This window comes from Varanus komodoensis, unplaced genomic scaffold (assembly GCF_004798865.1).
Source record: "Varanus komodoensis strain SLA01 unplaced genomic scaffold, ASM479886v1 scaffold11, whole genome shotgun sequence".
NCBI classification, from domain to species: domain Eukaryota; kingdom Metazoa; phylum Chordata; class Lepidosauria; order Squamata; family Varanidae; genus Varanus; species Varanus komodoensis.
Window position 1 is genome coordinate 17,636,001 of NW_025335317.1, and position 20,124 is coordinate 17,656,124.

The following is a 20,124-nucleotide window of genomic DNA, read 5'->3' on the forward strand; positions in this document are numbered from 1 at the left end:
TAACAGCTCAACACAGGAAGTATATACAGCAAGAAGCTCTACATTTAATATTTAAATACATATTTGCATGCAACACCATGCAAAGCCATTAGCATGTGGACAAACACAAACATAGACTACTTCCTGTGGTTTTTAAGCAAAGCAAAGGAAAAAAGCACAGGGTTGATATTCCTCATGAGTGAAACCAGGATTTCGTGCTATTAAAGATGCACAAATGTAGAGAAGCAAATGTTTACTTCAAAATGTTCTATGCCGCTAGTCAAACCAACCAGTGGAAATCAGCCAAGCATCCCAGCAGGCTTACACCTAATCCAAGTACACAGGTGAATGGATGCATGTCTGATTTAGAGCGAAAACAGCTGCAGGGCAGGGCAGCCGCCCAGCCTATGTTTTCAGCACCAGATGGGAACATGAAATGGGGGATGGGCAGTTTGAGTGAGAGTCTGAAACCACAAACCGAGCTAAATCCGACATGAAACAAGGCAGCTGTCCCAGGTCCAGTGGAGGGATATGACTTACCATGACTGTAAGTCCATTTTTTGTGTCGACGATAATAGTTCAAACAGCCATTATTACTAGGATAAAGCAGTTACGAACTGCTCAGAAAACTTCGGCAGTGTAAAGATGTAATAACTAAATTGTTACGGTCCACTCAGGTAATGCAAACAGCAACTGGGACAAAGATGCTTTACAGTGGGATGCCCTTCTCTGTGCAAGCTTGTACAGTCCTACAGCAGTGAGCTACCAAAATATATAATCATGTGTTGACACATTTCTTATGTATGCAGAGACTTGGCAGGAAGAGCTGCAATGCACTGCTGCTGATTGGTAGAAGAAAACTCTTAAAATGTGTAGAAAACACAACAACGATAAATAAAGAGAAAAAAATAAGACTCCCCTCCCTAGGACTCAACATCTGAGTATCCAAATAAAAGCCCTACTTTCCTCTAACCTCTAATGTGAAGAAGCATGGCAAAATTGGTAAAAGATTAAGGGGAGATCAGAATGTTGTCCTACAGAGAATGAATCAGTGGTAAGTCCCTGTTTCTTTTTGTTTCAGTGGAGAAGGACATTCATTAATGCAATGTGAAATACCAGTGAACTCACATCCTGGGCGCAGCTCTGCCTTTATTTCACAGGACCTGTGAAATATGGACCTAGCACATGCCTGTCAAAAGCAATTTCCATTCATGTGCGTATAATGTTGTAATAGTACAGCAAAGTGGAGGCAGATGCTAAGATGGTAGCTTTGCAGTTAACATCTCCTGAACTAGTATACAGATTAGGAGCTGCCACAGTAATTGTGATTTTGACTGAATTAGTTTTAATTCAGTCTGGAAGTGGCCCACCCCACTAGTATTCTGGGGAAATGCATTCTTTTATTTAACTCCTTCAGGTAGGTTTGGGTGGTTGTTATTGTCTTGTTTTTTGTAATGGAAGATTCCTTAAAGGAAATAAGCACAGAGTCTGTAAACCTACTGCACTGTGTATGTCAAATAAACTTGAATGCTCTCGTATTTGCTGTATATTTTCTTTCAGGCATTTTACTGGGCCAGAAGGACAGAAAAGAGCAAGGATCAACTGACCTTGGGAATAAAGAATGGCTCTGTGTGGAAGGTTTTCTATTTTTATAGAAAACACAAAGCGCATTCATGAATGACAATGCTTATAGTTTCTTCTAGCAAAGATGACAGCACCATGAAAAAGCTTAAAAATGAGGAAGTTTAGAAATGCTGATTTAATGGGCCCAAATACAATAGTAACTTGGTTTCCACAACATAAACAAGCCATGGTGGGTTGTTATATTGTGTGAAGCCAGACAGCTTCCAGGAGGGTGGCTTGTTTGAGGGTTCCTCACCCTCCAGAGCAGGTCTGAGGGGACATGGGGGAGCTGCAGGGTGGAGGAAAAAGTCGATCTGTTAGCAGAAGGAATGCTGCTAAGGGAAAAACACTGTTGGATAAAAACCCTATGCCTCCCCTCTCTAGTTTCATTTCCTCACATTTATTTGTTTATTAAATTTATATCTCAGCTTTCTGCTAAAATGATGCAAGCTAGCAACAATACCAATACAATGAAAGTGGAACATCAAAACTAAATAATGCAGCAATAAAAGATACAAAGAGCTTGCCAACCACTTACAACCATCTTCAGAAACATACCAGCTTATATGTCAAAAGCCTACTTGAATAAAAACCATATTTGCCTGCTAGCAGAAGGACAACAAAAAGGGAGCCAACTTGGCTTTCTTTGGCTGGGAGTTCAAGATTGGAAGTGACCACTGAAAAGGCTCTGAAACATCTTAAAACCTGGTCTTAAAACCTGGAGATCTTCAAATATGAACTAGCTCAGAGGAGAATGCAGCCTTTCAAATAGCCAAGTCCTATAAGGCTTTATAAGTCACAACCAGCAATTGATAGCCAGAGATGCAGTTTTGACACAAGAGTCACATACTCCGTATCGCCAACCTTGGTCAATAATCTGCTGTATTCTGCACCAGCTGAAGCTTCTAAACACTCTGCAAAGGTAGCCCTGCTCTGAGCCTATTAAAGCACTCCAAATAAGATGTATTTAGACATAGCCAGATCCAACATTTGAAGGAATAAGCATAGTTTGCACAACATCCTTAGCTATGCAAAGTAGTCCTGGCTACTGCAGATAACCTAGAAATTCAGGAGTGAATCCAGGAGCACATCCAATATGAACCTGAGTCTTCACATTCAAGAGGATTACACTGCATTCCAAGACAGGTTGAAGGCCTTATTCCCTGATCTGCTTTTTCACAGACTAGGAGCTTTACTGACTTGCTTGGTTTAAACTTCAATTTGTTTGCCCTCATCCAGGCCAGTACTGATGTCAGGCACTGATGCAGAACCTGAACTTGTTTGGAAAGGAGAGGCAGAAGTGGTTGTGATGGGCATATTGGTGACGCTGAGCCTCACACTCTGGATGTCCTCTCAAGTAGTGTACAGAAGCATGGAGGGCCAGAAGGAAGCATGAAGCCAACAGTCAAGTTGTCAAACCGACTGTTATAGAAGTTCCCTTGTGCCACCTTCTATAACCTCCCCTTCAAGGAGGAGTGCGATAGGGAATGTAGAGCCCACCCTTGCCAGGCAATCCAGAAGGATACCATGGTTAATTGCATCAGAGGCCTTTCTATGTAACACTAAATCATTGATTAGCATTACATGTAGATGTTGTGCCTGACGGTGGTGGTGGTGGGGAATCCATACCTGTACCTCTGGAAGTAGATGGGGAGGAGAAAACCATTAAAGGAAAGGATGACAGAGTATTGATGGGAGTTGATTCCATAAAAAAAAAATCTAAATGGGCTCTCATATTTGGAAATGATACCTATTTTCCCTGCTTTATAAAGACCCAGAAAAGTGCTCTTAACACACAGAAAGGAAACTAGGGGATCATGACTTGTCTAAACAACCTGTAAATAACCATGAATAAGGAATCACGAGAGCACAGTAAATGACTCATGTAGAAAGCTCTACGAGTAGTGCAAAATAGCACATTTACTACTGTGCTACACATTAGATATGCTAGTGTCCATCTTGTTTAAATGGGAAACATTACTTTCGCATCCTTTTTGTCAGCTCCATCCAATCCTGTCCATTTTCTGGGCCAATATTACTGGTCTTTTTGTTGAAAGGGAGAGGGAGAGGAGGAAAGTCATGCTCAGCATCCTTATTTCTGTGACTATATCTGAATGCAAGGGAGCATGACTCACGGCACTCATGGAAGACTCCTGCCCATTATGTTGGCCCAGGACAGCGTGACTTTGGGGGCCAGGCTGAACATCTGTAACCAGCCTGAACAAACCATGTATAAAACTGACAGCATATTTATGTAATGTATGTGTAAGAGCTTGGTTTGCTCCATTTCCAAGTTCTGACCAGCAATACAATCTGGAATTTGTGAATACAGACTGTAACTACAGAGTATAACTAATGAGTTGCTCATTATCATTGTAAGGATGTGTATGTGGTAGCTCAGAAGATCTTGTTGTTCAGTACTGATGAATTACAGGCTGAATTTAGTGAAGTTGCTATCCTAGCCTAACATTTTCAAAATCAAGGTTCTAGTTTCAGTCCCAGATGCAGTCAGGCAAATCTTTCATGCTCAGTTGTCATGGGAAGACCTTGTCCTAACATGACTCTATTAATGTTTCTGAAGGGCACTGCCAACCATAAAGTGTAGTGTAACATATCTCACACCTACCGAGAGGGCTGGGTTGCCTTCATCCTCCACTGTGACCACCAACTGGTAGAACTGTTGTCTCTCACGGTCAGGAGGGGAAGGGCGAGTGGCGATTTCTCCAGTCACTCTGTCCATCCGGAAGGTCAATTCTTCATTCCCATGCGTGATGTAATAGGAGAGGACACTGTTGAGACCACTGTCCCTGTCAGTTGCTCGAACCTGAGCCACTGCCGTACCTCCTCCGACATTCTGTGGGTACATGAAGGACAGAATGTGGAAAGAAATGAAAATTTGCTTGGAATTTTTATTCAGAAATATTATCAAGTACAAAATATCAGCTTGATTGGCATCTAAATTCTATCCATTTGAGCTGTAATCCTAAGCATGATTAGACAGAAAAATGTTCTACAGCTATTATTTATTGAATTATGACACTTGTATGCTGCTTTATAACCCAAGGGCTATTTAGCAAAACAACAATGGGAAAGAGAATAAAATCAGCAAATTTGAGAATAATTAGAGAATAAAAATTATTTTATTCTTTGTTATAAAAACTAATAGATGGCATGGGAACAGGAGACATTTGACATGACAAGTAAAAGCAAGCAGTAAAAAAAGATATGGTTAAACTATAAAATTATTCTAAAAACAAGTACAAAATAGAAATGTCCTCACCTGGCAATGGAAACTGAGCAATGAGGATGCCAGTCATGCCCCCTTAGGAAGGACATTCCGGAGATGAGGCACGATAACTGAAAAAGCTCTATTTCTTGTTATAGCCCCTGTTACTTTGGGGGGGGGGGCTTGCACAGAAGGACATTCATAGAAGATCATAAGGGTCTGGTAGGTATATGGAGACAGGTGTTCCTTCAGATATCCCAGTCTCAAGCCAGAAGGGAAATGCTGGGAGTTGTAGTACATTTTTCTGTCTAAACATATATAGGATTGCATCTTCCATTAATTTAGTAATAAATAAAAAGCAGGCAACTTGACCAAGGCACTACTATCTACGATGCCTTTCACCCGGAATGTTCTCACTCAAGCGGCTGTACACATGCTACCAAACCTGGTGCATCTACAGGAAGGGATATACTGAGATTAGAAGCAGATCTTCCTTGTGTGCAAACAACTTTCATTAAAGGGAGGAGAGAGAGTGCAGAAAACTAGCAACCAGAGAAACTTACCTCGTTAATGCTAACGTTGTAGCCATATGGGTTTGTGATCACTGGTGGGTTATCATTAACATCCAATATATTAACTCTTAAAGTGTGCTCCTTCCTGCGAGGTGGGACACCTCTGTCAGCTGCTTGAATCTAGAAAGTAGCAAAAGGAAAGATCATAGCCTCAGTCAACATTCTTCAGCTAAGGCAATGACAGAGCCTATTCTGCTCCTCTTTATTATTTATTTATTTATTTACTTATTTAAAACATTTCTATGCTGCCCCATTCGCTGAAGCCTCGGGGCAGCTCACAACATAAATTAAAATATAATACATTAAAAATATAAAACAAATTAACAATGTAAAAAATAAGTTGCCCTGGCCAGATAAAATAAGCAAATAATATTAACAATTAAAATGACGTTTAAATAAAAAGGTCTTCACCTGGCGCCGAAAAACAAATAATGACGGTGCCAGGTGGACCTCTTTGGGGAGCGCATTCCATAGATTGGGCGCCACCGCAGAGAAAGCCCTCCTCTGAGTACCTACCCTCCTAATTTCTTTCACGGCGGGTTCCCGGAGAAGGACCTCTCCCGCAGATCTCAAGGGGCAGGCGGGCATATATGGAGATAAGCGCTCCTTCAGGTAACCAGGACCCAAGCCGTTTAGGGCTTTATAGGTCATCACCAACACCTTGAATTGGGCCCGGACTTCAATGGGAAGCCAGTGAAGCTGACGGAGGACTGGAGTCATGTGAACATAATGCCCAGTCGCCGTCAGCAGCCTGGCAGCTCTGTTTTGAACCAATTGAAGTATCCAGACCATCTTCAAGGGTAGCCCCACGTAGAGTGCGTTACAGAAGTCAAGTCAGGAAGTCACCAACGCGTGCGTCACTGTCACCAGGCAGTCGTACTCCAGGTAGGAGTGCAGCTGATGGATCAGCCGAAGCTGAAGGAAAGCGCTCCTCGCCACTGCTGTCACCTGAGCTTCCAATGAAAGCTCTGGGTCGAGGAGCACTCCTAGGCTGCGAACCTTGCCCCTAAGAGGGAGTGCAACCCCATTCAGGACTAGGTTCAATTCACCCTCTCCGAAGCCCGATCCGCCGACCAACAGGACCTCCGTCTTGTCTGGATTGAGCTTCAGTTTATTGGCCCTCATTTAGCCCATTACCTCGGCCAGGCACCAGTTCAGTACAGCCACTGCCTCACCTGGATTGGTGGAAAATGAGAGGTAGAGCTGGGTATCATCAGCGTACTGATGATTTCACAGCCCACACCTCCTGATGACCTCTCCCAGCGGTTTCATGTAGATATTAAACAGCAAAGGGGACAAAATGGACCCCTGCGGTACTCCATGGCATAGCTGCCATGGTGCAGAGCCATAGTCCCCCAGCACCACCTTCTGGAATCGGCCATTGAGATAGGAGTGGAACCACTGCAAAGCAATGCCTCTGACCCCCAATCCCGCTAGCCTATCCAGAAGGATACCATGGTCGATGGTATCGAAAGCCGCTGAGAGGTCCAGGAGAACCAACAGGAACGCACTCCCCCTGTCCTTCTCCCTGCACAGGTCATCGTACAGGGCGACCAAGGCAGATTCAGTGCCGTACCCGGGTCTGAAGCCAGACTGAAATGGGTCCAGATAATCAGTTTCATCCAAGAGAGCTTGGAGTTGTCCCACCACCACCTGCTCCAACACCTTGCCCAGAAAAGGGATGTTGGCCACTGGTCTATAATTAGTGGCCATCTCTGGATCCAGTGATGCTTCAGGACCGGTCGGACTACTGCCTCCTTTAAAGGGGCAGGCACCTGACCCTCCCTCAGAGAAGCATTAACCACTTCCAAGATCCAGATCCCAATCCCGTTCTTGGAATTATTTATTAACCAAGATGGGCAAGGGTCCAATAGGCAAGTGGTGGGACGTACTCGTCCAAGCTCCTTGTCCACATCATCAGGCCGCAATAACTGAAATTCATCCATTAATTTTGGACCAGACAGCAGCACTGGTGTCTCCCCAGAAACTTCTGATTCACTAATGGTGTCTAGCTCGTGACGAATCTGAGCGATTTTCTCCCTGAAATGCATGGCAAAGTCGTCACAGCGGGCCTTTGAGGGTGGAACCAGATCTTTCTTAGGACCTGGACGAACCAGGCCTTGCACCACTCAAAAAAGCTCCGCCAGACGGCATTTTGAGGAGGCAATGGAAACGGAAAAGAAACTCTTTTTCGTTACCCTCACTGCCACACCACCTTCTTTGCCTGAAGAGGTGTGCACTGACCCCAACAATCAATGCTGATTCTGATTCAACACCTTAAACAATGGTGTAAATTAACAAGGGCTCATCTGGAGGCCTTTCTTTTTGTGCTAGATACCATTGCCATGCACATGCTAGATCCCGTGGACTGCAAAGAGATCAAATCAGTCAATCCCAAAGGAAATCAACCCTGACTGCTCTTTAGAAGGCCAGATACTGAAGATGAAACTCGAATACTTTGGCCACCCAATGAGAAGGAAGGACTCATTGGAGAAGACCCTGATGCTGGGAACAATTGATGGCAAAAGGAGAAGGGGATGGCAGAGCATGAGGTGGCTAGATGGGGTCACTGGGGCAGTGGGTGTGAGCTTGAGTGGACTCCAAGGGATGGTGGAGGACAGGGAGGCCTGGAGGAATGTTGTCCATGGGGTCGTGATGGGTCGGGCACGACTTTGCGACTAACAACAACCACTGCCAAACAGATTCAGAAATTCAAAGTCTTATGCCTCTCATTGACTACCATGGAAATCAAAACAACAACAAAAAGTTAAAAGTTCCTTTCCTATTTGTCAGAACTGAATGACATTTATAGTTGTAGCTCTACAGTAGTCTTTTAGTTGGATATATTTATTTATTATCAACCCTGCCAAGATATTCAGAATGATGTCTGCAGTGGGGTGGGATGCTGGGCAAGGCCTGACTTGATATTTTGAGGGTTATCTAAGAAGTCATGGTTGTGGTCCTTGATAGACAGCCTAGTGGTGTCCAATTTGGAAATATGAAAAGTTTCAGAAGCATAGGGGTAGGGTTCATGTGCAAAAAATGAACAAGAAAGGTCTATTTTTATTTTTATTTGGAGGGATGAGCGATTCACTTCCCCATCCCTCCCTTTGAATTGCTTTGGGCAATTAATATGAAAATTTCAGACATAACTGGGATTTCTTCATGGAAGAAGCCTGCAACATTTCAGGTTTTTAAATCTGTTTTTAAGTTTTCTCTTTATGACATTAGAAGGATGGCCATCTTACGGTCCCATCCTTATACTCCCCCATCTCAACTATATTGGCTGTACTGCTTGATCTAGTGTGAACAACTGAAAGAAAGAGAAGACAGCAAGAATAGTTATTGAACTTCAGTAGAACCTCCCACAAAGCACAGGAATCAGCCCAATTTCAGTTCTGGTAACTTCGGAGGAAAGTTTGTGCTGCATTGGTCTGAAGTGGCCCAATTCTGCTGAGACTTCAGGCTTCAACCAAATGCAGTGCTCATCCCGAGTTCCATTTTGTCTCCATTCCTCCCTTTCTGTCCTTTTATCAGTCAAGCTGGCTAGATCTTGACTAATGAATTAACTGCATGCCATCCTTCGCTAGCGTGCATTCTTGATAGTGTTCTGAGTGGAATTACAGAATCTCTAGACAACAGCAAAATAGATAACAATGTTTTGTTTGTGCAGATTTAGCGAATGGGTAATAAAACTTCAATAGCTGACATCTCCCACTTACCTTTAAGGTGTAGTGCTCTATCAGTTCTCGGTCCAATGGTCTGGCCACAAACACTTCCCCATATGTGTTGTTGGTTGTACGGATCTCAAAGGCTCTGCCTAGGTTTCCTGATACTAGAGAAAAAACAACCTGTAGCCAGAAGGAAGGAAGGAAGACAACATAATAGTAGTACAATGATGGATAAAAGGATTAAAGGAAATTAAAAGCATCATGTTCTGTTGCATATTAGAAAAACAAAATTGTGTTGTATCATAAGTGCTAAAACTGACAGTCACATATCTGGTGTTTGATGGAACCAGATTCCTGAGAACTGAGTCTACAAATGGAACGTTAAAGAAGCCAAACCTCGTTCTAGTTCTAGGTCAGGCTCTATTTACTGTTTTAAGTAAAGGATAAGGACGCAAATGGTCATGGCATCTCACAGTATCACACGTTGAATTAACTATGGTCAGCATAACCACCATACATAATGGGCTGCTGAAGAGCAAACTCTGTCCCCATCTATACATTTAACGGAAATGTGGGATTTGTGATTCATTGGATGTGAGGGCAAATGTGCACACAGGACTAAAAAAGTATTGACAAATTTTTATGGCATGTCAGTAGAAAATTCATGGATGATGAGGTGCAGGGGAACCTCACGAAGGGCTAATGGTTGTTCTGAGTGAAGAAACATTTTCCACTTGAATATTTTAAACCAGGGGTCCTCAAGCTTTTTCACCTGGGAGCCAGTTGAAAGCCGCCGGTGCTGGGTGAAGGCTGGAAAGGTGGAGCAGGCAGTGTGTGCGGGCTGGCGCAGGGCTGGCGCATGTGGGCACATGTGCTGAGGTGGGGGTGGGGCAAGGGGAGGCGAGGTGGGCACATGAGGCAGCGGCTTGCCCGCTTGGAGATCGTTTTCTCCGAGTGAGCAAACCACTGCCTCTCCACGCGCAGGGCAAGGTGGGCGGCGGGTCCAAATGGGCATGGAGAGCCGGATAAATGGGCATGGTGGGCTGGATCCGGCCCCTGGGCCGTAGTTTGAGGACCCATGTTTTAAACCATGGCTACATTAATACCCATACAACTTCCCCAGGTTTTTAGTAGAAACTGCAACCCATTTTCAAATTTTTAATTCAACAATGAAGATAGAACCTTTAAATACACATCCACCCACGTTCAAATTCCATGGTGAATCCTTCCCCGCAGAGGATTGCCAGATGTCTTTGTATGTAAAACTCCAGATATTTTGTCAAAAGCAACTACAACTACAACTACAAAGAAGTATGGTGGAAATCATGTAAATGGAAAATGAACAAGTAACTTGTGAATCCTTCTTGACACTGGTGCATAAATTACTTAACAGCACACAATGAGTTCACTATACATCGAAAATGAAACCCATGAAAGCAGCTTTTGTCTTATTAAGAATGAATGTTTTGGGAAGTTCCTAGCAGATGATTAATTCAGGTAGCAAATTAAAAAAAGAAAAACCCTCTACTCCACCTTAAATACAGAATGTTTCCTGTTTAATACTGAGAACACTTCCTTTTGGTACATTGGGGAGATGAGAAACACACGGGTACTTCTTTTTCAGGTTTTTGAGGTCCACTGATGCATCTGTCAGCTGTTAAGAGTTTCTTGACACCAAAGGAAGTTGTTTTACATATTTTTTCCCTTACACAACCACCTGCTTAGTCATTGCTGTAAGTTATGTTTAGAAGTAGCCCCCTGACCTTGCATAGAAGTCCTATTGCTAAAGTTTAGGACCTTTCAGACAAATTCATATGTTGCAAAAAACTGAAAGCAAAAAGAGGAAGTGGTGCTTATAATGTAAGACTCACAGATCTCTCGCAGAAAACTTGTAGCGCTGTTGTTTGCCAGCAATCAAAACAAGCGGTAGTAATACAATGGGCATGCATTTCTATATATTCCCCTCTAGCTGGGAACATGTGAATTGGCCCTACAGAAGAAGCAGTGTCTGTACAGACATGCACTGAGCCACCAGTAGAATAAACTTGCCTTTTCATTATACTTGAGCTTTGTAATTGCCAAGAAAGGGGAGTGAAAAAAAGGATACATTTACTGTTTCTGTTGGTGTCTTCCATGAACCAAGCCTCCATCTTGCCTGGCTCAGCAGAGAAGATGCATAAAAGGCACCTCAGAACATCAACACCAATTAATTAGCAGGTGTTGGCTATCAAAGAATAGAACAAGGCCGGCGTTCCAAGACCTATCTAGCTTATGTGCCAGTGGGAATCTGCCAGCCCTCCTTGATTCATCAGTAAGTTGCTTAGATACAGTTGGACCTGCGAAGGTGAGAAGCTTTCAGATTGCAGGCCTTCATAGCATCAGCAGCAAAGAATGTATTACTAGGTGCTTAGCCCAGCCCCCTTTGGACTCTGACATCTCACAGGCAGCTTTGCTGACCACCCATTCCAGTTGATTTAAGCTTATTCATAGATTCATAGAATAGTAGGGTCAGAAGGGGCCAAGAAGGCCATCGGGTCCAACCCATGGAGGTGCTGGATGCCAAGTCACACCATCCCAGTCAGAGAACATCCAATTTTGTCTTGAATGTCTCTAGTGCAGGAGGGCCCACGGCCTCTCTTGGCAACTGGTTCCAGCGCTGTATTGCTCTGGAGGAAGTTTTTTTCCTGTGTCTAGTGTACACCTGGTGCACTGTCGCTTCAGATCATTGTTCTGTGTCCTGCACTCAGGGATGAGTGCGGTCTTTTCCTTCCTCTTGGTGGCAGCCTTTGAGGTACTTGTAGAGGTCTATCATATCCCCTCATAATCTTATTTTCTTGAGGCTAAACAGGCCCAGCTCGTTCAGCCTCTCATCATACGGCTTTGTTTCCAGGCCTTGGATCATCTTGGCCTCCTCTGAACTCTTTCTACATTTTGTGCATCTTTTTTAAACCTGGGTGCCCAGAACTGAACACAGTATTCCAAGCGAGGTCTGACTAGTTCAGAGTAAAGGGGAATGAGCACTTCCCTTTTTCTGGAAGTGATTCCTATATTTATGCATTCCAAAACAGGGTTTGCCTTCTTTGTGGCTGCATCACATTGCTGGCTCCTATGTGACTTGCTGTCCTCCAGGGTCTTCAGTGCTGTTGAGCCAAGTATCCCCCACTTCGTATTGATGCATTTGGTGTCCCCTCACCCCCCAAAGGTGGAGAACTTGGCATGTGTCCCTGTTGAATTTCATTCTCTTGTTTTCTGCCTAGGGTTTTAGGATTTTCTTTTTGTCTTCCAGGTTGTTACAGTAGCTATTCCACCCGGTTTTGTGTTGTCTGCAAATTTAATTATCATTCCCTGGACTTCCTCATCTAGATCATTAATACAGATGTTGCAGGGTGCTTGTCCCAGGACTGAGCCCTGTGGCAGCCCACTCGTAGCATCTCTCAAGGCTGAGAAGGTGCAGTTGATGAACAGACTCTCTGTTACCTATTTTGCAGCCAGTTGTGGATCCACCTATCTAGTACTTCTGTCAAGCCCACATTTTGCTAATGTATTTACCTGTCCAGTGTATGCTGTGTGTTGTAAGTAACCTGCTGCTGAACAGTTTTGAAAACTTGTATTGTGTGCACAATAAAGACCTTTCCTCCTTGTAAGTAAACCTGGATCTTGCATATCATTTCCTTGGAATCTCAAAGAACTCTGCAGGGGGCTGAGAGGGGCAATACACCTATAAGGTGCCAGCAATACAGTGGTACCTCAGTTCACGAACACCTCAGTTCACAAACAGAAATTTAGGAAAAAAATTTCCTCAGGTTGTGAACTCTGCATCGGGCAACGATCGTGATCGTGCCCGTCTTCCCTGCATGGGCATGACTGCGGCTATGCTCGGGTGGGGAGTGATGCCCACAATCGCGCCCACCTCACCCCCACCCCGATCATGCCAGCGATCGCACCCGTCTTCCCTGTGATTTAAAAAAATAGTTACAGAATAAATTAACCTTATTTACATTGAACCTTATGGGGAAATTTGACTTGGCTCACGACCAATTTGAGTCGTGACCAGTTGTGGAACAGATTAAGGTCATGAGTCAAGGTACCACTGTAAACCTGATTTTGCTTCATCTATTAAACATTTCTTCAAACACTGCGACATGTTTACATTCAAAATACAAACCTTGCAATCTTTTGGAGCATCTCCTAATCTCAATGGCACTCAGAAATCTTAACAGAGATAATTTCATATCTATTTTTAATCCGAATTTCCCCCTTTAATGTGTTTGATTAACAGGTGCATGGAGGAGCTAGCTTTCCATGTGTGGTAGCTGTAGAAATCAACAGGTGCCTCAGGCCAGCACTCTGTTCTCTGATGCCCTGCCTATGCAAGACAAGAGATCGCTTGAGGGGTACCACAAGAGCACTGTATTCTGCATCAGTCTGTGCAGCTTCCTTCACATTATTTCTGTGACCTTGTGCAGTGTACACATCTATTTGGAAAGAGTCATGAGTTTAATCCAAACAGGAAGCATGCAGTAAGAATGAAACCAAGTTAACATAACAATTAGAGGAAGAAAACCAACTTTAGAAAACATAGTGCACATACATATGTGCAGAATACATTCTGCAGATTTGTACTGTTATTCTTCAGATATTTTCTACAAAAATTAGGCTTTCCTTATTGCCAGTCCCATGCAGAAATCATTAACAATCTAAAGTGGAAATAAGCTGAATTTGCAGCTACACAATCATGGGAAAACTCTGAGGAAGAAAAGCAGGATATAAATGTACAGTGATAATAGTAATAAGAATACCTGCCCGTTGCTTCCTGCATCAGGATCCCTGGCCAAAACCAGAGCAATCCGGCGTCCAACAGAACTGTCTTCTGCTACAGTCACGAATGAGTCAGAAGTAATGTCAAATTGTGGGCTGTTGTCATTCTGATCCAATACTGTGATTGTAACCTGTCCAGTGAGAGGGGAGATGTGAGTAAGAATTTCCACACAGTGGATAGGGGTCAGGGGACCATGAAATAGATTGCAGTCGGCTAACGTTTTGCACAATCAGAACAAAACATCATTTACTATCAGATTTAGCAAAGAAATCTAGCCTGGAATGGTAAGCAGGTTTTATACCTGAAGGTTCCATGAGGATTCTAACGTTCTCTACAAGACTGACAGAGACACCCCCAAAAGTGACTATTCCAGGATTCCTAGGGATTCAATAATGGTAGTTAACTCCAGTATAAAAACTAGTATCAGGCACAACCTGCTTGCCTTTTCCACAAATTTACTTTGCTTGGAGGATGCAACTCAAGGGTAGACCTTTCATCTATCTCAAAAAGTAGAGAGACCTTGGACTGAACAACCAGGAAGCTGCAAGACTTTCATATAGTTGTAAGAATAGTGGCCCGATCTAGAGTATGTTTAGTCAGAAGCACACCCCTCCCATCCAAAAAGGTTTACTTCAAGTGTGCACATTAATCTGAGCATGTCAAGGCAGTCTGAAGCTAAGTTTGCCCATTTTTACTAATACCCACAGATATAAAGACCTCAGCTGCAGTCATGAGTTCAGAATCACCCTGCCAGTATTTTCAAGCTGTGTTTTCTGCCTTTAGCTAAAGGAAACGCTTTCATGTCTAAAAATAACTTTATATGCAAACACAATAGACAAAGGCAGAGAGAGAGAGGAAGATGCTTTCATGTTTGAGTTTTGAGTTACCTGGCTAAAGGCTTCAGGTGCAGCATTAAAGAAAGGCTGGGCTGCTGTCTTGCCTTTTTTCTTCTCTTCGACTCCGAGTGATTTTTATTCTTGCAGCAAAGTAAGAAACAACCAGTGCAAAAGAGGAGATATGCTTCTCTGCTTCAACTACAGGCAGCTGAAGCTGCTAAAATGAGTGGCCGCTCGCACAAACATATCTCCTCTAACCCACCTGAAATTTCTCCCAGAGTTGTCTATCTCACAGGCTCCTTTCCATCGTAATAACCCAACCTTTTCCAGATGTCCTCATTATACTTTTGCATATTCCAGTGCTGTGCCTGAAACCAGGTTTTGAAGGCTTAGCCCTCCGCAGATTGAAGTAAGGACACTGGAGATGACAGAACTGAGCTTGTGAAACTATTGAACTTTTCTGAAAAAAGCCCAATTGCAGATTCTAGTATTCTAGAATAACCATCGCAATGAGTGGACAACAAAAACTCAGAGGAAAAATGATAATCTGCTGCCAGCACCCCCAGTCCCAACCCTCAGGAAAGAGGAAGTCCTAGAAGATTTTATGGGGTATATATCCCCTTTTCCCATGGCGGAAAATGGCCATACCTAGAATACTTCCCAGAGCTCTTATTTGTTTAGTTTAAGTCTCCTGGAACTGTGCGGACTGCCTGACAAAACAGAACAACCATCTATTTTAATGGCATTCAAAATTCTTGTATGTCTATTTGAAAGCAACTCTGGTTCTCTGCACAGCTGAGGAATAGCCCCAACTGCTAGGTAATACTAAAGCTTGCATAGCCCCATCCAATAAATGACATACGTTCCCTTACGCACTGTGCATCCCTTGTTATACTAACTGCGAAAATGTCTGGTGGCAGCTGCTTGTGTGAAAACCATCAGAAAATATCAAAAGCGGTGACAAACAAGGGAGAGTGACCAAAATGGAAAAATAAACACTCTTACCTTCTGTTGAAGGGAAGCACAAAATGGCACATGGAGAGGAGAAAAGAAGAATGGTTGTTTATTAGATTTTTGTCCTTTAAAACAAAGTCGTCTGAATGTAATGTTTTGGGGAATTTTGGTTGAGAATCACTGACATAAGTACAATGCAGAAATGACAGAGGTAAACTCCATCCACACTCTTTTGCTATTGTTTTACTAGTACCCCTCGGTCATCCAAGATACAGGGCCTCATTGACTGTTTTGTGTCTCTTGACCAACCCCTAGTTGAATACTGAATAATACTTGCAAATAGTAGTGCACTCCCACCAAGAAAACACCTGCATTTACTTCTGATACCCCCTCTGGAAACTGCTATTTGCTGGGAAGGAAAGTGCCTTTAATATCACTGGTATTTTGGCCCCCAGTCACGCAATGTTCCACTGTACCATTCCCTTCACATATTCCTGCTCTACAGGCAAGGGTCAGTCCCACGATGCGTTGGCAGCTGTCCCAGTACAATTCATCTGACATTTTTTCCCCAAAAACATGAAGGGAGAAAGCAGAGCAGAGCAGAACATGGTGGAGGTGAAGAAGAACTTTGAAGGCTGGCAGTGTCATTCTTTGCAGGCTTATTCTGATGTAAGTGTTCCAACCTACATTTTTTTCAATCCACATTATTTGTAGCACAAGTGTTTTCATGAAGTGGATGGGACATACATGGAAACAAATAATTTTTAAAAAATCTTATTTGACTGGAAAGTGTACAGGTAAATAGATTCTACTCTGACAACCTACTGTAGTCATTATTGGCATATTAATTTGTGTTCTATACTGTCATTCATTAAAAATCTCATGGTGGTTTATGAATTTAAAAAAACAAATCAGCAATAAAACAATGAAAAACTCCTTAGAGTCAGTACATGATGATAGAATAATTAACATTTTAAAAACTGGGCAAATAAAAAGGTTTTAGCCTGCTGCCGGAATGAATAAAGCATCAGTTCCAGGTGCTACTCTCTGGGAAGCAAGTTCCACCATCAATGTGCTATAGCAGAAAAGGCCCTTCTGCTTTTGCTAGTCCTCCTTACATCTTTCAAGGAGGACTTCTGCAGATGATTTCAAGGTCTGGGCGGGCTCATACAGAAGGAGATGTTCCCTTGGATAACCAGGCCCTAAATAGTTCAGGGCTTCATATGTCACCATTAAATCAGGCCCAGACGTCAATTGGTAGCCAGTGTAGCTGATATAGGACAGCTGTAATATGTTCTCATTGACTGGTCTCTGTCAGCAATCTGGCAGCCCTGTTTTGAACCAATTGCAAACTACTGCCTGGGGAATCCACAGCTTAGAAAAACTGTGGACTGTCTTCAAGGGCAGCCCCACGTAAAGCGTGTTACATTAGTTCAAACAGGAGGTTACCTGTGCATGAGTTACTGTTGCTATATATACAGAAGTAAAGCAAACTTGGAGTTCTAAAAATTTCAAAGAAACCTACATGGCAAGGCTGGAAAGGAAAACAGACAGCATCTACTATTCAGTGGCCTGAAGAGCTTAATGCTCTTGCTGTATTTGAATATAAATCTTACAGCTGTCAATTTTACCCAGATGCTTATTTAGACATGTGGTCTGCTTATACTAACACATACATTTGAAAAATAGTGTCCACACTTTTTTGTTTATTGTTGTTTCATTCTAACATTCACAATGATTGGATATGGTTTAATAAATGGTTTAATAAATAAATAAATAAAATACGCTTATATTTTTGTTTTTCTTATGTTCTTGTTATTGGTATTATTTCCCTTTCTTTGTTTTGTTAAAACTGAAAACAACAACAAACAAAACTAGCTTTCCCCTGTCTGAATACTGCGTTACATGAAATACACACATTACTTAGGCTGATGAGACAAATATGGTGGGAATGGGAAGAATGTTTGTCCGTCTTGCGAAATATCTGTTAAAGCTAGAGAAGCTAATTCATTTCTGAAAATCACTAACTGAAACATTTCAGATGCTAAGACTATGTTCCACACTAGATTTTGTTAAATCTGTCTTTCCTGTGTTTCAAAGATTGCCATGTGTCTTTTATTCCATCAGTTGCTCACTGATACCATCAAATATTCTGTATGACAACCTTGCTCATTTGTAAACATGCCAGTGCGCCTTTGTGCAAATCCCTCCCAAAATTAACGAACAGACAAATGAACAACTACTGCCTGGGGAATCCACAGCTTATTAAAACTGCCCCGCTGTAGAAACTGCAGGCTGGATTCACAGAAATTTGATCTAGTCTGTATCCATTGCAGATCTCCTTGACCTCACTATTCAGGAATGGTATGTAAAGTTTTAGCATGGAAAGAATCGTATAGGATAGAACAATAAAAGAGAAGGATGAATTCAGTCACTGTTTTGTTCATACTGCCCAAGAATAGTCGTGGGAAAGATCCTTCTTCATCACAGAGTGTCTTTCCCTGGACTTTCTATGACTTCTAGGACCTTCCTGGGTGATGAGCCTTTTTAAGTGCAAAGGAAAAACCCCCTCACACATATATATTAAAATAAAGCAAGGCTACATTTTCTTGAAATTTGCCCATCCCAAGAGGAGGCAAAGTTGTTCTTTCTCTGAGGATAAACAGTTCCACAAAAATAATTTTGGCATAGCACTAGAAAATCACAGCTAGCTTGGAAAAAATACGCAGTGCAAGATTATCTTACCACAGAAAAGTCAAAGGGTTACAGCAAAAATAGCTCACCACAGTTGAATCAAGCTTTGGGCCTCCATCATCTGCCACAACAGTTAAGGTGTAGAAATCTCCCTTCTCTCGATCTACTTGTCCTTTGACGGTGATTATGCCCTGCCAGGAAGAAGCAAGCTCATGAAGGCCACAGACTCCCCATTTCAGGGTATGACCTCAGATTAAGTGGCCCACCAGTGAAGTACTTACAGTGATTCCATTTATTTTGAACAAAGACAGAGCTTGGGGATTAGTATTGGGGTCAAACTTGTATGTGATTTGGTTAAGGTTGTCAATGGAGCGGGCCTGGACCCGCAGCACTTCAGAACCCAGTGCGATGTTCTCTGTGATGATGGCTTCGTAAGTGACGTTTGAGAACTGCACGGCCTCATCTAGTTCATTGAGGAGGCTGACGTAGACACTGCAGAAGCCTTGATTTTGGGGTGGTGCTTGATCTGTGGCCGAGACATTCATCAGGTAGCTGGTTTTTGTCTCATAATCCAGATAGTCAATTGTGGTAATGAGGCCAGTGCTCTCATCAATTTCAAATTTCCCTTCGGAGCCTGAGATGATTTTATAATTCACCAGACCTCCATTTCCTAAGGAGAGAAAAACAAATTTAGGAGTTGTGTTTAGGAGTAAACTAGGGTCCAAAGGAAAATCAGTCTGGATTGATTGGGAACCCAAACACATATTTGATGTTTACACAACAACTCAGAAAGATCAGCAACTTCACTTCACCATATAGGTCCCATAAACTTTGGAAACCAGTTTCCCATTTCTATATAACATACCGCCACTCTAATTTTCTATACTGTTGAGCCCTGCTCAATGCCAAAATGCTGCCTGGGCAAATAAGATGCAATATACAGAGTGCAGCAGAAATACCTCCCCCATTTTAAACTTTCACCTATGTGTTGCTAATGAACTTCTGCAACTGCCAATGATGTCTTCATTTAGCTAATAACTTTCCTTTTTTCATATACCCACATCTAGCAATATGGTTTGGACTGGTACACAGCGTGCTTTTGCTGTAGAAACGTTTTTGAAGAATGGTGAATCTGTAATTGCAACACAGAGCTAACTTTTTGAACTCATTACATGTTAGGTCAAAATGCTGTTCCGGATAGAAAAACAATACTGCTATGGGTTGCAAATTTCAGAGCCACAGGTTCAGCACTTAAAAGAAAGCCACCTGGAAGACCTTGAAGCGCTGGAACTCCAACAAGTGTTCAAGCTGTGAGACTTTCTGTTACTCAGTCTCCTACACGTTCAACTCGTAAACAAGCTTCTGCCTTGGGATTGTCTGACTCTATTTTTCTGAGGAGAGAAACCACTCGGTTACAGTAACATCTGACCGGTATGTGGAGATGCTGCAGACATTTCTGGAACCAAAAGTAAACAACCTTCACAATCAGGATGTGTGGTTTCAGCAAGATGGAGCCACTGCGCACACAGCAAGATGCTCAGTGGAAGCTCTGAGGAAATGTTTCTAGGACGTTTGATTTCCTTACGCTGTGACAATGAATGGCCTGCACGCTCGCCTGATCTCAACCCTTGTATTTTTTTCTCTGGGGTTACTTGAAAGCAGAAGTCTACAAACATTGATCAGGTACCATTGAAGAATTAAAGGATGCTATTGGTCAAAAGATTGCAGAAATACCACCTGGAATGACTCT

The 20,124-nt window shown here is 42.7% G+C and overlaps 1 protein-coding gene across 1 annotated transcript in view; it reads right to left on the minus strand.

Moving 5' to 3' along the window:
- CDH23 (cadherin related 23) overlaps positions 1-20,124 on the minus strand; it is a 598,322-nt gene that overhangs the window by 96,581 nt on the left and 481,617 nt on the right. The window contains exons 36-42 of the mRNA XM_044420488.1: positions 18,656-19,044; positions 18,464-18,565; positions 18,188-18,190; positions 13,871-14,020; positions 9,123-9,251; positions 5,392-5,520; positions 4,229-4,456 (exon numbers count right to left, since the gene is read on the minus strand). Coding sequence (XP_044276423.1) covers positions 4,229-4,456; positions 5,392-5,520; positions 9,123-9,251; positions 13,871-14,020; positions 18,188-18,190; positions 18,464-18,565; positions 18,656-19,044 — 1,130 coding nt within the window. The remainder of the gene's footprint in view (positions 1-4,228; positions 4,457-5,391; positions 5,521-9,122; positions 9,252-13,870; positions 14,021-18,187; positions 18,191-18,463; positions 18,566-18,655; positions 19,045-20,124) is intronic.